This window comes from Bombyx mandarina, chromosome A1 (genome assembly GCF_030267445.1).
Source record: "Bombyx mandarina strain Sakado chromosome A1, ASM3026744v2".
In the NCBI taxonomy this organism is placed as follows: domain Eukaryota; kingdom Metazoa; phylum Arthropoda; class Insecta; order Lepidoptera; family Bombycidae; genus Bombyx; species Bombyx mandarina.
The window spans coordinates 13,283,351-13,298,700 of record NC_143234.1 but is presented as its reverse complement, the minus strand read 5'-3'; the positions used below and the strand labels follow the sequence as shown (position 1 = coordinate 13,298,700).

At 33.5% G+C, this 15,350-nt stretch overlaps 2 protein-coding genes and 2 long non-coding RNA genes across 4 annotated transcripts; 2 read left to right on the top strand and 2 right to left on the bottom strand.

Moving 5' to 3' along the window:
* The first annotated feature begins 4,097 nt into the window (after nt 1-4,097).
* LOC114246279 (uncharacterized) lies at nt 4,098-5,911 on the top strand. The gene is made up of 3 exons (XM_028178741.2): nt 4,098-4,458; nt 4,928-5,041; nt 5,584-5,911. Exons 1-3 carry the CDS (start codon nt 4,183-4,185, stop codon nt 5,908-5,910), a joined length of 717 nt encoding a protein of 238 aa, XP_028034542.2. The 5' UTR covers nt 4,098-4,182; the 3' UTR covers nt 5,911.
* Nucleotides 5,912-7,997: 2,086 nt separating this feature from the next.
* Nucleotides 7,998-9,391, bottom strand: LOC149499566 (uncharacterized). Its single transcript, XR_016325581.1, has 2 exons — nt 9,254-9,391; nt 7,998-8,877 (listed from the first exon to the last, which is right to left on the bottom strand). It is a non-coding gene; the product is annotated as an uncharacterized LOC149499566 (long non-coding RNA).
* Nucleotides 9,392-9,669: 278 nt separating this feature from the next.
* Nucleotides 9,670-12,535, top strand: LOC114246293 (GDP-D-glucose phosphorylase 1). Its single transcript, XM_028178763.2, has 6 exons — nt 9,670-9,842; nt 10,241-10,376; nt 10,876-11,020; nt 11,203-11,305; nt 11,591-11,873; nt 12,034-12,535. Exons 1-6 carry the CDS (start codon nt 9,690-9,692, stop codon nt 12,141-12,143), a joined length of 930 nt encoding a protein of 309 aa, XP_028034564.2. The 5' UTR covers nt 9,670-9,689; the 3' UTR covers nt 12,144-12,535.
* A 1,134-nt stretch (nt 12,536-13,669) lies between these two features.
* Nucleotides 13,670-15,214, bottom strand: LOC114246313 (uncharacterized). Its single transcript, XR_003624823.2, has 2 exons — nt 15,041-15,214; nt 13,670-14,846 (listed from the first exon to the last, which is right to left on the bottom strand). It is a non-coding gene; the product is annotated as an uncharacterized LOC114246313 (long non-coding RNA).
* Nucleotides 15,215-15,350: the final 136 nt, after the last annotated feature.

Below are 15,350 nucleotides of genomic sequence, written 5' to 3'. Positions count from 1 at the left end.
AAACATAATCTGGCTTGCAACTTAAGCCATATGCGCACGACTAAGCAAGACAAATTTTAATGTGCTGAATTTGTACACAATAGTCTACCAAGAACGAAGAAATATAAACCGTTTATAAGAAAGCCCGCTCGTTCGAATTTAGGTGCTTACTCTCCCTTAAACAGAATCCTTTGGGACTACAATAATGTCCACGGTAGCGCGGTCTCCGTCAATGTTCCTTCGGAGTTGTCCGATTGCGCTGAACTTATTGTAAGTGAAATAGATGTTTTTTCTGATTGTCTCACTACTTACAGGAAAAATCTGTCGCGGATCATCTCCCAATTAAATTAATCTTAAGCAATGAATGAAATGTATTCAAATCTTAGCTGTATATTTTTTTTATTTTTGATGTTAATGCACTGTCGATTGCACCTATAATTGAGGTGACATCTGCCATGAACTTTTGTCAATTTGTCAATGTTTTGTATTGATGATCACTTTGTTGGTGCGACTTAATAAATAAATAAATAAATAAATAAATAAATAGTCCTTAAAACTATACGAAAAAACAAGACGATAACGAAAACTAATCTAAGTTATAATGTAAGGAATAATTTTACTTACACTATACAACAATGACACTACTTAAACTAGTATTAACTTATTACTTTAACTTTAATATAGTATATTTTTTAAAATACATGGCAGCAACTCAAGTATTATGCTTCCAATTTATAAATGTCACAGACTTAAAAGGAAGAGGGCCTATTAATTAAGTCTAGGTTTAACGGTAGGCGTCCCAATGGAAACATGAATCGTATAAATAGAACAACGAGTATGTATGTATTTATCATTGAAATTTCTATTTAGTTAAGTCTTGTGGCTTTCTAATTTATAATAAATATTAAGTGCTTGTTGCAAATTTCTGAGGTAATTTTATAGATATGTCTACATACCTACTCTTGAGGCTTTAGCAAATTTTACCACGACCGAAAATGAGACTTACTTACGTATACTTTAATGTATAGTTTTAAATGTATGTATATGGTGGCAGGACCTATTGTGAGTCCACACGGGTAGGTACCACCACCCTGCCTATTTCTACCGTAAAGCAATAATGCATTTCGGTTTGAAGGGTGGGGGGCAGCCGTTGTAATTATACCTTATAACTTATACCTCAAGGTGGGTGGCGTATTTACGTTGTAGATGTCTACGGGATCCAATAACCACTTAACACTAGGTGGGCTGTGAGCTCGTCCACACATCTAAGCAATAAAAAAATAAAATTTGAAAATTAAAATGTATAAATCTATATTTGAGTACGATTTGATATACTTAGTGTTTATTTATTTTTTTCATTTTACAAATTACTAAACACCTGTATTCACACCTCGATTCTTTTCTAGGCATATAGTTTACTAGTATTATAAAAAAAGGACATATTTAGTGAAGATTAAAAAAATTAAGAGCGATAAAAAAATACTTGTACTTGTACTAGAACTTGTACTTTCTATTTCGCGTTTTCTGACTGAGCATGGTAAGTTCAGACCTGCGTATTTTAATTGATTGAGTGACCTTACTGCGATTTCTCAACACACGGACTCAACTACGCACAAACTGAGAGAGACGAGAATGCAACCTCAAGCAAGATGTACGCTTAATATGTAAGGTGGATAAATTTTTTGAAAAGTCGACTTTAAATGTGCATATTTTTACGCGCTGGGGTTCGGGATTAATACAAAATTCAACCGAAATATAAATTGAAACTGTATATTAACACTTAGAACACTTTAAAGCTCTCGATTCACTTCTTCCGCTTCGCTTCAGGTGATCCGTTTCGCTGTTTCGCTTCGAGTAGATCCGATTACTAACTGACTTCGTGCCATCTCTGCAACGCTTTTATAGTCGATACGACATCCCTAGATTTATCGAGAATATTCTGGGCAAGACGAGTAGCTTTGATATGTGTTCCCGCTATCTGACAATAGATAGCGTTGTAGGTATATCTCGAACGTTCTCGATGTTATTAAGTCCTTTGATATTCATTTCTGCTATTCGGCGATAGATGACATTACTCTTACTGGGGTAACAATATAAAATACAATTAATATTTATCCTATGGAAATTCATGAAAACTCCTTTGTTAACCGACTCTTACGACATAATTAATAATGAATAATGGCACAATAAATAGCATGACAGTTCAAAACGTACGTCAAATTCCATAGACATATAATAAATGATCGGTGACGCGTTGTAGTCCCGCTCATAGATTATACACTTATTATATTTGAGAGTCCCGCTTCTCTCGATAGCAGCTCTTCTCACTATTGTTTTAATGCTTAGACGGGTGGGCGAGCTCTCGGCCCGCCTGACGTCAAAAGGTCACCGGACCCATAGACATCAACAACTTAAATTCCGCTATCCACCTTGAGACATGAGTTTTAAGTCTCACAATGGCTGCCTACCCTCTAATAAGATGCCTTAGTAAGATATTTGTCGAAGGCTCCAAGTAATTATTCGAGATGATCCCCTTTAGGCATCATACCTCCCATCACTGAAGTACAGTTCACAAACGGGCTATAAAATTGTTTATTGGAAGATATCGTTGGAAGTGGGGGTGGATGAGCGTTTGTCAAATGAATAAGTACTTTCATGATCTTCCGAATAACATCCTGTCATAAATATTAAGGTGATAAAGCTCATTAAATAGCATATTTACCATTGACTATAACTTACCTGAGCACGCAGTTCCTGCCTATATCTGTCTATTTCCTATATCCTGCCTGTTTCATTCTTCAAATCAGTTAAATACGGTTGAAATTTCAATTTAAATATCATAAGTTTTTGAGGGAAGGAAAGAGAAGTCGAGGAAGATCGCCACCCAGGTGGACGGACATTGTAAGGGAAGTCACAAACACCAGCGTCCCGGGCGCCATTAAGCAGGCCGAATGCAGGCAACGTTGGAGGAAGCTGGTGCAGAAACTAGATAGACCAAGGTGGTCACGACCCTCAGTTATGAGGAAGCGACGAAGAAGAAGAAGAAGTTTTGGAGATCCTCACGTTGTGCTCACGTATGATAGTCTGCCTATCGAGGTAAGATAATAAAACATTCCTTTCACTTTTTTTATTGTTTCAGATTTAACTAGGCCGATTTCATTTCATGATAGTACATCGTTTTGCTACAGCGTTATTTGAAGGATGATTGCTGTTATCTGTTAGGGTAATTATGCGCATTTAGACAGCGGTGGATCTCAAGTACATGCAGCCAATGTGCGTGTAACATTTATTTAATTATAATGACTAGCGTGCATTTGTTTCTTTTAAATAAACGTTTTAATTCAGGACTTGTTCTATACGCATACCTACCTGCTATTATGAATACATTATTTTAGCACGTACCTAATATGAGAGCTGCTGTGTACTGAAACATAGATGGTTTACTAATAAACATATTACTTGCAATGGTTAATTACAAATAGGTTACAACACAGTTACAGTATTAAATGGTACTCTTCTTTTTTCGGACAAGGGCCGATCCTCATACGGGACTTGACGGTCTACAGATCTAGGGAGCAGACCGCGGGTCCGACATGTTTTTAGGGCCCTACCTACTAAACGATTCTCTAACCCAACGTCCGATCTCCGCCCGAGGTCAGAACCTGGGTGGAGTGTGTAGGTTCTCGCATTCAACGTTGCTAAAAAATTGTACCTGCCTGGGAGATTTAACCAGCAACACAGTTGCATCGCTTGTTGCCTGCATGGATGCAGGCAGCACAGGACCGATCGTTGTGGTGAGGCTTGGGGGAGACCAATGTCCAGCAGTGGACGTCTGTGAGCTGATAGAATAGAAAAATCGCATCGCTTAATTCCTAACTATGAGTGGTGTGAGCTGTAGCTTCTGGTTTAAAAGTATAATAACGCTGGCTTAATAGTTTAAAGACCGTTTACCAACTGTGAAAGTGAGAGTGAAGAAAAGAGTAAATGAAATAAAATCGCTGGAAGTACCTAAAAAAACATTGTATTCTGAGTAAATTCCAATCGATTCACTGATACACGTGGCTTTAGCCTGTGTCAGATTTGGCTGTATGGACTATATAGCCTTTACCTATTCAATGGATAAATCAAACAAGTCTTATCAATAACAACATAACCTATAAACTATAAACAATGTTTTTTACTAAATATTAATGAGTATCAACAATGACTGCTGATTTTGCTAAAGAGAAAGTGTTCTGGACTAGAAAAATGAATCTGAAGTTGGTTAAGTTTATCGAAAGCCGCCCTTATATGTGGAATCCTAAAGATCCACTATACACTTCAATATCGGCAAAGGATCAAGCTTATTCGGATTTCGCTTCAAAATACGGTGACGAATTCAGTTGGCAAGCTGTTAAAGAACGTTGGACCAATATAAGGTCCACGTACAATAATTATTTAAGGAAAATAAAAGCAAGCCGGACGAAAAGAGACGGGGAGGTAAGCCAAGATATTTCATTTCACAATTAGTACGTATTTGTTTTATATTCTGCAACATATTGGAATAAACATTGGCTGTTGGAATGTTTCAAGTTTTTTGAACCAAAAGCTTATTTACCCTGGTGTTATTTGAAAAAAATTAAATTCGAATCACATTCAACTATTGAGTTTCATTCAAACCTTCATTTCATTTCATTTTCTTTTGTAATGGCGGTCCTGGTTCATTCAAACCGAAAATATCACTTTGAAAGCGACATCAATAAAAAAGAGCGTAAAAATATCAACACTTAAAACTATTTAAGCTCTCATCTGCTGAACTGTAACAATAAAAAAAAACAGGAAGACCTGTCTCAGTTGTTCATATGTCAATATTTTTTTTAAGGCCATAGAAGCTTAAATAATATTAGTGTATGATTGCATGTATCCTTCTAAAAAAAAATTTTAAATATCTCTTGTACCCTAATTCCAGATATATAAAGTGAACTGGCATCTCTGGACTGCCTGTAGTTTCTTATTAAAATTAAATAAAGAAAACAATAGTGAATTGAGACTATTTTTGAATGAAAATGGTGAAAGTACACAGGTAAGTATTATTGCTTATTTTGCTCAGGTCAAGATCCACTAAAAGTTGCTGAGCCAGTCAGTTCGGTCTAATATGACCTAACAACTTAGCAACTTAAACCACACAGCACATTCATATAAAATTGCACTTGAACAATAAGAACGGTCATTCAACAACCTGTTTCCACTGAACCGGGGTGCAGTCCTTTTGATTGTAACATTTAACATTAGGTAGGCAGATAGGCAGTGGCTTGGCTCTGCCCCTGACATTGCTGACGTCCATGAACAAGGGTAACCACTTACCATCAGGTGGGCCGTATGCTCGTCAGCCTACAAAGGCAATAAAAAAAATTGTATTTAACCTTAACCTTAAACATTTATAGCATAAAACACTTGTACATATTGTGTTTATTAAAGTAAATAAAATTCTGACTTGCTATTAATAAACATTCATACATAATTTCTTATTTATATTTGTTTTTAATAATTTCTGTACCAATCTAATTTTTAAACTGAATTAACTAACATGCAATAAAGAAAAATCTAATATGTCATTTTCCACAGAACACAGACCAGATAGGAGAACAGTGTCAATACTATCCAGATGAAATTGAAATAAAAAGTGATTCTGAAATTGAACCTGTGAGCTTAAATATGGACTGTTTCTCGATAGCTGAAAGTTTAGCATCCGTCTTCCGTGGTATTCAGCATGATGCTTTCGGTTTGGAGAATACAAAACACGGTCAAATAGGCAGAGCTGTAATAAGAAAACTAAATGAAATTAGCTCTTATGAAGCTGCACAAATGATGCATAAAATCACAGAAATATTGTTAAGATATGACCGATCAAATCCTATCAATCCTAATAATATAAAGGCTGAGATAACTTAAAGGTTGTTTTATTGCTTCATTTATATAAAATACTAGCTGACCCGGCAAACATTGTTTTGCCATATATAAGATTTCTAGGGAATTTTTAGTGTAGAAAAAAAAACTAACTTATTGTAAGTGTGTAAGGTTGTGGTAAATCAGTGAAAGAGGTATGTAGTGCTGTGAACGATGAGGGAATATATAATAAAAATAACAAAACCTCATTCAACCATATAATACCTCATTATAGCAAAAAAAATGTACAAATAAAATAAAAAAAAATTGGGGAGGACAACCCTAATCACTTAGGGGTATGAAAAATAGATAGTAGCCGATTCTCAGGCTTACTGAATATGCATAAAAAAATTCATGAGAATCGGTCAAGCGGTTTCGGAGGAGTATGGGAACGAACATTGTGACACGAGAATTTTATATATTAGATGTATTTAGTTCCTTGTCCCTGTCTCTAGATCGGTAGTAAAGAGCATGTGTGTCATGTTATCTTCTCAGCTTTCGGAATAACACACATGTACAAATCTTATAGGTGTTGACAGCATCTTAAGCACGCATCATCTCTCATTTTATTTCTAGATAACAAATAATTAAACAAGCTTCAATCTTACTGAGTAGGCCTCGCCGTATCAGTAACAAAGAACTTATTACTATAGTATAGCAGTAGGCATTGTTGATATCCATTAACGACGTTGACCACTTACGATCAAATGGGCCGTACGCTCCTCTTTTTATAACTGTCATTTAAAAAACCCTAATATGTAGAGTAAGTAGGAGTTCTACTCTATGGTTCGATTTTTGGGCGGGAAAGTGAAGTCTGAAGTAAATAGTTTTGAATTGTTTGTTGAAGTTCTATTTATTGTTTCTTCTAGTTAAAATCTGGTATTATTGGTGGCTTCTTGAAAGTGCTCAAGTATGGATAATTAAAACGACTTTTACAATCTAGCAATTTATATTGTGATTAGGTTTTTTCGGACGCTACGAATAATTTACATTTTTTTTGCCTTATTTTTACTGTGAGATAAAAAAATCATTTAAAAGTTATCTTTTGGTCTCGTTCAATTATTAACTACTTGTTTTTTCTTAACCCAATAAACTTTTTGAAAGAATTAAACTCAAGCTTATGAGTTTATTATAATATTTTTGGTCGTATAATAACTTGGATATGCTATCTGTGCCTATCCAATAGAGGAATCATCACGAATCAACCAAAAAATTATAATCGATTAATTAATACAAACGGTATGTACCTATGTATGTAGGTACATATCGTCTCATAAATATTACATCAATATGTATTATCTGGACTTTTTCGCGAGAATGCGAGGAGCGTTGTGTGAATTGTTTTATTTTTTCTATTTAGGTTTAAATGTGTAATAACGGTGGTTTAACTCTTTATTATCTGTGAAAGTGTACAAATGTGAGAAAATGAAACAAAACCGCTGGACGTAGCTTCTCGGGATCCTCCAAAAAGTCCACTGAAAAAGTCTCAGTAAGTAATCACCATTTTGCTGAAATTATATTTCATCACATATCATCTCATCTCATTTCTTTTCATATTAATCAACTTTATTTCATTTCATTCATATTATCATTTTTCATAAAGACTAGACTGTATGGTATGACACCTTTGCCTTTCCAGTTGAAAAAATAAAACCACTACTATATCGCACACTTAGATCTAAAGAGGTATTAACTCAAAAAAGCACTTTTTTCAGAAAACACGAAAAACTGTTTTCTGTGTCCCTGTGTACTGCAGGAGCGTTTTCTTTTTATAGTTTACTTTATTTATACACAATAAGAATTATCTTGTAGTCATTTTGTGTTTTATACACGTTTTAAGGTAAAAAATTGGAATTTTTAAGTTATTTCCCTTTTGCTTATTAATGTACGTATATTTGCTATACTAATTTGAATTGAGCTTGTGTTGGTGAATTAAGGTTTTAGTTGACTCTCTTTTAAGAGGCATTATACAATTAGATCGCAATAACTTTTTGAATTATATAAGATAAGTCCAATTAACAGAGTGTGGTGTGACCAACAGTAAGAGTATAATTTTGATAATAAAAAATAAAAAAATAAAAAAAACTACTGCAGTCAATCAATATTGTATATTAGTTCTATTATTATTAATAGCATTAACTTATGTCAGTCTCATAAACCCAAATGGGTCATAGTAACTCTTAAACATTCTTGAGGGCTCTAAAATTTTGTGTACTTGAGTACCGATATTTAGGCTTTATTTGTTGCGAGTGGCGTACTATGAATTTTCTTTGCCTTTCAAGATCGCTGAGTGCCCAATATGCGTCAAAGACCTGTTGTCTTGACATCTCGTCCACTTTATCTTTGCATTTTAGGCGACATTTGTCTCCACAGGGTGGTCCAACCTTTCTTTCTAGTATTAGTTTCTTAGATTTTGACAAGGACTGATAGGCTTTGCCAGAACTTCTCAGTTGTTTCGCGATTTTCGACTTCCACGTTGCTGGTTTACGTACTCTCTTTTTGCCCTTTTTTTCGATCTCAATACCAGATTCAGGAACCTAAACATTTTCCGGACCTACTTGCTTACTATCATCTTCGGTATCCGACGAACTCGAGTTGCTGCTGCTGGTGCTGGACGAAGTCGCCGATAATAATGAAGGTATGACCTTAGGTGGGAGCTCATTTTTGTTTCACAGTTGAAAATTAGGATCTTCATCAGAGTCGTCAATTCACTTTCATCGCTCCGGATCGGTGAAATATAGTAGTTCGGGGCAACATAATTTTGTTGTTTAGATGGGCTACTGCTAGGTACAAATTTTTAACCGGTGTCAAGACAGCATGAGTTTCATTGGATGAAACTTCATCACTTGATGATATTATCTTCAAGTCATCTTCCACGGTTGCATGTTGCGTAGAAGTGATAGGAGGAGCGATATTTTCTTCATCCCGTTTTTTATCATATTTACTAAAAATCGCCCGCAGTGCATTATTTTCCTGAAATATAAAATGTTTATGTTACGAACTTACCGAGTCACGTGCTCCAAATCGATTTAGAAAGCCGATAAAAAAACATTTTGAATCTTTTTAGCTATTTTGTAAAAAGATATTTGTCAGAAATCATCTAAAGGGATCTAACTTGAAAAATTGGCAGTAAAAAAGGAATAAACTTTGTTAATGCTAAGATGAATATTAAATTGTACTAAGACCTAAAAACTCCAATCGCCAATAACGAAATAAGTTTAATTTTGATAAGATTTTACAGATAAAGGAGGGCATAAAATATGACTCAACAAAATAGACACAACTACAAAATCAAAAATGTTTCAAGAATAGGGTAACAACTCAAAATAAAAATAAAAACTTTACTCACCTTGCCAGCAATATAGGTTTAACTTAAAATGTTGCATCTATTTAATCAGCAATAACCATCTAAAAGGTGACAATTCAAATTAACTCCAATTTTTTTACGGAGAGCACGTGTACTCCGCTCGTAATTCTGATTGCAACTAGCATTGTTTCCGTTTAGGCGCGAGAGGGGCTGGCTCGCTCGTTCAACAAAAGGGACTCTAGGTGCCATCTAGCGTTGAGTTTTGTACTTATTTTTAAATCTGTTTTATTGGTCAGATAGGTATCCGTATAGGAAATTAAATGGTGAGCATAACTCAATCATACAGATTTTTGACTTAACTCTCTTTAGATCTAGGTGTGCGATATGTCAATGTCGTTTTCAAAAACAGACAAACTGCAAAACTGCATTAAATAGGTCTATGCATTTAAAGCATGCAAACTAATTGTCACTAAATACTATGGAAAGACAAAATGAATTCAAAAATGTACCAAAATTATTCGAGGAAATACTTAAAAAAAAATGGGACGAAATACACGAGGGACCTAAAGTGTTTCGTTACAAAATAAAAGAAATAAATGAAAAATATTTACAAGAAAAATATCTAATTCAGGTACTTTTTATATTCAAATTCATACTAATATTAGTAAGTTTATTTGTTTATTACATTTTTACGACTCAACTAGTTAACCGGTCATCGTGAATCATTGGGTACACACTGGTTCTTCTGGGTAAAATCATGTCATATGCGTATACATATTATGCATCATACATATGTTTTGTAAGGGTGAATGGTACAAAAAATTAACTTGTATAGTGTTGTAAAGTAAAATGTAATAATATAAGAATCAAAAGGCTGTTTGGATATACTAAAGAAAAAAATTCATCACTCTGTGCATCATCATCTTATTCAATATTAATATATTTGACTTGATCAATTAACTTTTAATTATTCGAAAGCTACTTCTGAACATTGATAGTAATTTTTTTTAAGTTTCTTGACAATTTCAGTTAAATCCTGATCGTGGCAAAAAGAGAAGGGAGCCTGAAGCTATACACAGTCTTTCTCAACCATTTGATGAAACAAAATTTAATTTCATGAAGGCATCATCTAATGAGATTTTACTAACTCTTATTAACGGAAATGGTAAATTAATTCTGTTTATAACAAATTAAAACTGTAACAGTCAAAGATATCGTTTATTGATGTGTGAAAGATAGGTAGCTCATGTACACACAATTTGAAACCTTTCCTCTATTGACTCATAAGGACTCAACAAAACAAAGGTGGCCAACCTGATGTAACTATTTTTGCCCTCCCTACATGCATGCCATCAGAGACCCACTGGGAATAACAAATAGGGATGTGAGCTGTCGTATTTTATGTTTTCGACATAACTTTTATTAGTAATATTGTACAGTTACTAGTTTAGGCAGGCATGGGATGCTAATTATATAAGTATTATTTTTGATTATTTAATTATTAACTTGATCACATGTGTTCTGTAACAAATCAGTTCATTGTGCGTCTGTCTTTATGCAACCTGCACATAGCAATCATTTTATTAAAAGGAGTCCTATATTATTATTTCCTCCTCATTTCTCAATTTGAAATGTTTCTTTAACTAATATCCATTCTTTTGCAGAAGAACATGTTTTCTTGGTAAACGTAAGTCCAATTGCACGTTATCACATATTATTCTGTCCTTCCATGGGAAGTTGTCTTCCGCAAACAATAACACTAGATAGTCTAGAATTAGTCGTCAAAATGATGTTTGCGTCGCAGGACCGGTGAGTGTAGGCAAGTAGCGTTTGTGTTTGCCTTTTGCATGTTTAATTTCCAAGCTTTGATAGAAAAGAAAGAGCTCATCAAAGATACAGCTTTTCATATTCACATACAACAGCTCCTTTAAAGAACACTAGAACTAAAATGAATTACATTGTGTTGCCGTAACATAATATTAATGTTGCAGTGATCTAAGAATTGGCTTCAACAGCCTCTGCGCATTTGCATCAGTCAATCATCTGCATTACCATTTATTATTTGAAAAGAGGACATTGTATATAGAGCAAGTGGTAAGAAACATAAATTGACCAATAAAACTAATTCTCTTCTTTGTAAAGCACATAATTAGGTATACATGAAGTTTGTTATGCAATATATTTTAAACATTAATAATAAGTAATACCCATAAAGTATTTAACTAATACTATGACCCATTTTGATTGATGTGATAGTTTATTTTAATATCAAGGAGGTATGTCTTCATATTAGACATTCATGTTTATCTTTTCTGGTTTATGTTTGTGGGTGCTAAAAAAAGCACACAATTTTTTTTATAATTTGAGTACTTTTTTCAGAAATGGAATCATTTAAAAGGACCTGTATATTTCAAGGAAGATTATCCTGTTCCAGCATTTTGTTGCAATATAAAAAAACTATCAGAAACTATCAATGCTTATATTCTTATAAAATATTTAGTGGATAAATCTATTGCTCACAATGTTTTAATAACAAATCGAAGATCACAAGAGACAGGAGTTCATGTTATAATTTGGCCTCGGAAAAAAACAGAAGGCGCCAAACAGTTTACAGATTTTAATGTTGCCATATGTGAACTCAGTGGATGGATTCCTATTTACGGTAAGCGGTATTATTTGTATGATTACCCTTCTGAATTACATAGTTCATACATAGCAAGTTCTACGATATAGGTAGGTACTTGAAAAACAATAATGTTCAAAATATCTCATTCATATTGTGATGATTAATAACTATTGGTAACAATATCAATTATTTACAGATGAAGAGACATACAGAACAATAACAGCAGAACAAATTGAAGATGAATTAAAGAAATGGAAGTTAGATGATTTTTTTGAGCTATGTGAAGGAATCAAATCCTTGTATTGAGTACTAAGCATTTAAAATATATATTTATTATGTTGTATTACAACTATTATAATTTTAGAGTGGATGGATGTTAGCAGTTTTCTACCTCTAGACAAGGCCTAACTGATTATTCACTTTAATTGTATTTAACTCTTGATAAATCAACACACAGAAAGGATTTTCATATCAAGCCAATTAGTTGTCGTCTGCAGTCACTAGATGGAATTGTTTCAGATTTTAGTTTGTAGGTTTGAGAAAATAGATGTTTGTGACTTAGACCTCAAATTTATCATAGGATGGATTTTCTTTCCAAAAATATTTGTAGAAAAATTATTTAAGTTCTAAAACTATTTATTCATTCACTGTATGATCATTTTCTTTGAGTTATCAAATATAATCATATATAATCTAAATCTGTATTATGTCATTCATTTAAAATCACAGATTGACAAAGAAAACGTTGAAAATTGACAAACATTCCCAATGTTTACAGTGTATCTGGTTTTATCTTAATTTCTATTTATTTAATCTTTATTAATGTCTGTTTATTTTATGTTAAAATTGTTATAGACAGAAATTATATTTATGTATCATAGATCATAAATTATTTACTGTTTTTTATGTGGAAAGCAACAAAATTACCAATATACAAGCGATCCGCCCTTGCTTCGCTGCGTGTCGTGCAGTAGTTTTCGAGTTTATCGCGAACAGCAGACATAGACATGACATAAGACTTTATTTTATAACTAGCTGACCCGACAGACTTCGTAGTGCCTCAATCGATAAATATAAGACCTAAACTTTCGTATAAAATAAAACAAACAAAAGGAATGCGTCCGACGGAAGACACATCATAGGTGTAAGTCGTGGCCTAAAGGATAAGACGTCCGGTGCATTCGTTTATTTTTATTTAAATAGAAGATAATATGTAGTGTTTGTTAAATCAAATCAACAAAGGTATTAAAGCAATAAAGCCTAAAGATTATGTCAAACAGAAACGTGGTCGTTGTGCTAATCTTGCGCGGTACATTTATCTTATAAAATAATATACCAATTTTTCATATACAATTATCAAACGAAACATAAAGGACCCAATTTTTACAGTAATCTCCGGTTGTATTTGTTTGATTTTTTCTTCACAATATCTCCACCTCTTTGTATGCTGTCCTGATGATGGCAAGAGACAGAATCGCATTCATAATAACTCGATTATAAGCAACGAATCATCCGAAATAGCAGACGGTGTTGAGGTCGAAAAGAAAGTCACTTTTTAGCTCCCAGTCATACCCGGTTTTCCACAGCAGCGGGCCATGGACAACACGCATGACCAGAAACCGGTGCATAGCTACATCGTAATCAGTGCAAATAGACGACCTGGTGAACCGAAGTGGGAGCCGATAAGTGATAAGAAGAGCACTCGTGTGTTGTTCGAAAGTTCCCTTATCAAGCATCAGAGATCAAATCGATAGGTACATTGCAGGCAATTTATTTCCTCAAGTGATTCTAGTCCATCTGATGCTTGCCTGGAAGAGATCACTCTTAGATACTTTTTTATTTAATATTTTGCATTTTTATTTAGGTGTACAATAAACCATTCTCTCACTCTTGATTAAATAAAAGATCTTTATTGCATAATATCTCTAAGAGTAACCAATTGTTTTTCTCCTCTTCTATTATTTTAACTGATAAAGCAAAAGCAGCGGGTAATATTTTTCAGACATTTAGTTTGTCAGTGAAGTAGATTCAAGGCTACATCAGTTTATTCTTATTTATTCTGACTGATACAACATCAATAATCCTCATTCTTAAGCTTTATCATATTTGCTCATTTCCACACCACCTTTGAGGTAGAGCACTGTTGGCGCGTTTTTTTTATAGTGGTATCCCCTGTAGGCCTAGTCCACTTATTTAAACGATCCTAACGCGGGAATTTCTTAGGAGGTTCTTTAATTAAAAAATTTAACTAACTTTAAGTTCACACTGGACTCACTTTTTTGAGACAGGAATAAAAGTCTTGTTTGAAACCTTTTTAAAAAAACTCACAATGTTAAAAATTGAGGAATTCAATAAATGTGCTTCCTTAATGCACAACCAGTTTATATGGATTCAATCTTAACTTAGGAGTATTTGACAAAACATGGATTTAATTGATAGTACCATTGAATGTTTAAAATGGAATTATTTCAGTTGTTTAGTGCTCTGGAATCGAGTACATAGGTGATGAGAATTTAATGAAAAATAGTCAAGGAAACTAAATTTTGTTCTAATGTTCTGAATTAAACTTTTCAATAGTTTTTCAACAACTATTGAAAAGATTTTATCGAAAAGTTAAAACCGTGATCGAATACTTTTTAGTATCGTTATTGGTAAGATTACAATGTACACTGCACAATTACGTGTTGCTATTAACCAATTATTATCGGAGAAAATGGCGACGATATTCATGGGCGACGCGTTATAGAAAAAAAATTTTTTTTTAACGTTATTCAATTGTGCACTTTGTTCAAACCAATATGGACTAAAAAATTCGGCCACGATAAATTGTGAAACTAGGTGAACAAAGCAAAACTGAATATTTCAGTTCGGCATTGTTCCTTGGTTGTCATAAAATACCTTTCATCAGCATCCAGTCATCTTAAACATTTTACTATTTCCTTTAAGTGGAAAATGCCTTCAATTAACTCCGAAATTTCAAAACGTTTTCTTATCTCGACCGCCATTTTTCTGAGAATGTAAAAACTATGATTGCCCAACCGAGTCTATTCATACATACATTATTATTTTTTTCTCATAAAGCAGACGGCAGAAGTATTGCGTTTATACCAAAATTTTTTTAAGTAGCCAGTTGCCGCTACATCAACGCAAATGAATTTGTAGGTAACTTAAGACGTAATAGAGTTAGGTAGTAAAATCCTTACGTGGTTGAAGCGTTGTAGTAGTTTCGTACTTAATTTCATGAAATGAAATTGAAAAGCATAATTTGAAGAATTCATTTCAGTCGTGCTTGCTGAAGCTCAAATACATTAAGTGTTTAATCCATAGATTATACACTTAATGTTTAATCTATGCTGAAGCTGTTCCTAAAAACGTAGAATTGTCGAATGAATATATATATATATATATATATTTTTTAAGGGATTTTATGACCTGGTAACTGAGACCTTTAAGTCATGTCTTATTTTAATTTATAATCTTATTTTTATGAAAAATGATATTATGGAGTGAAAT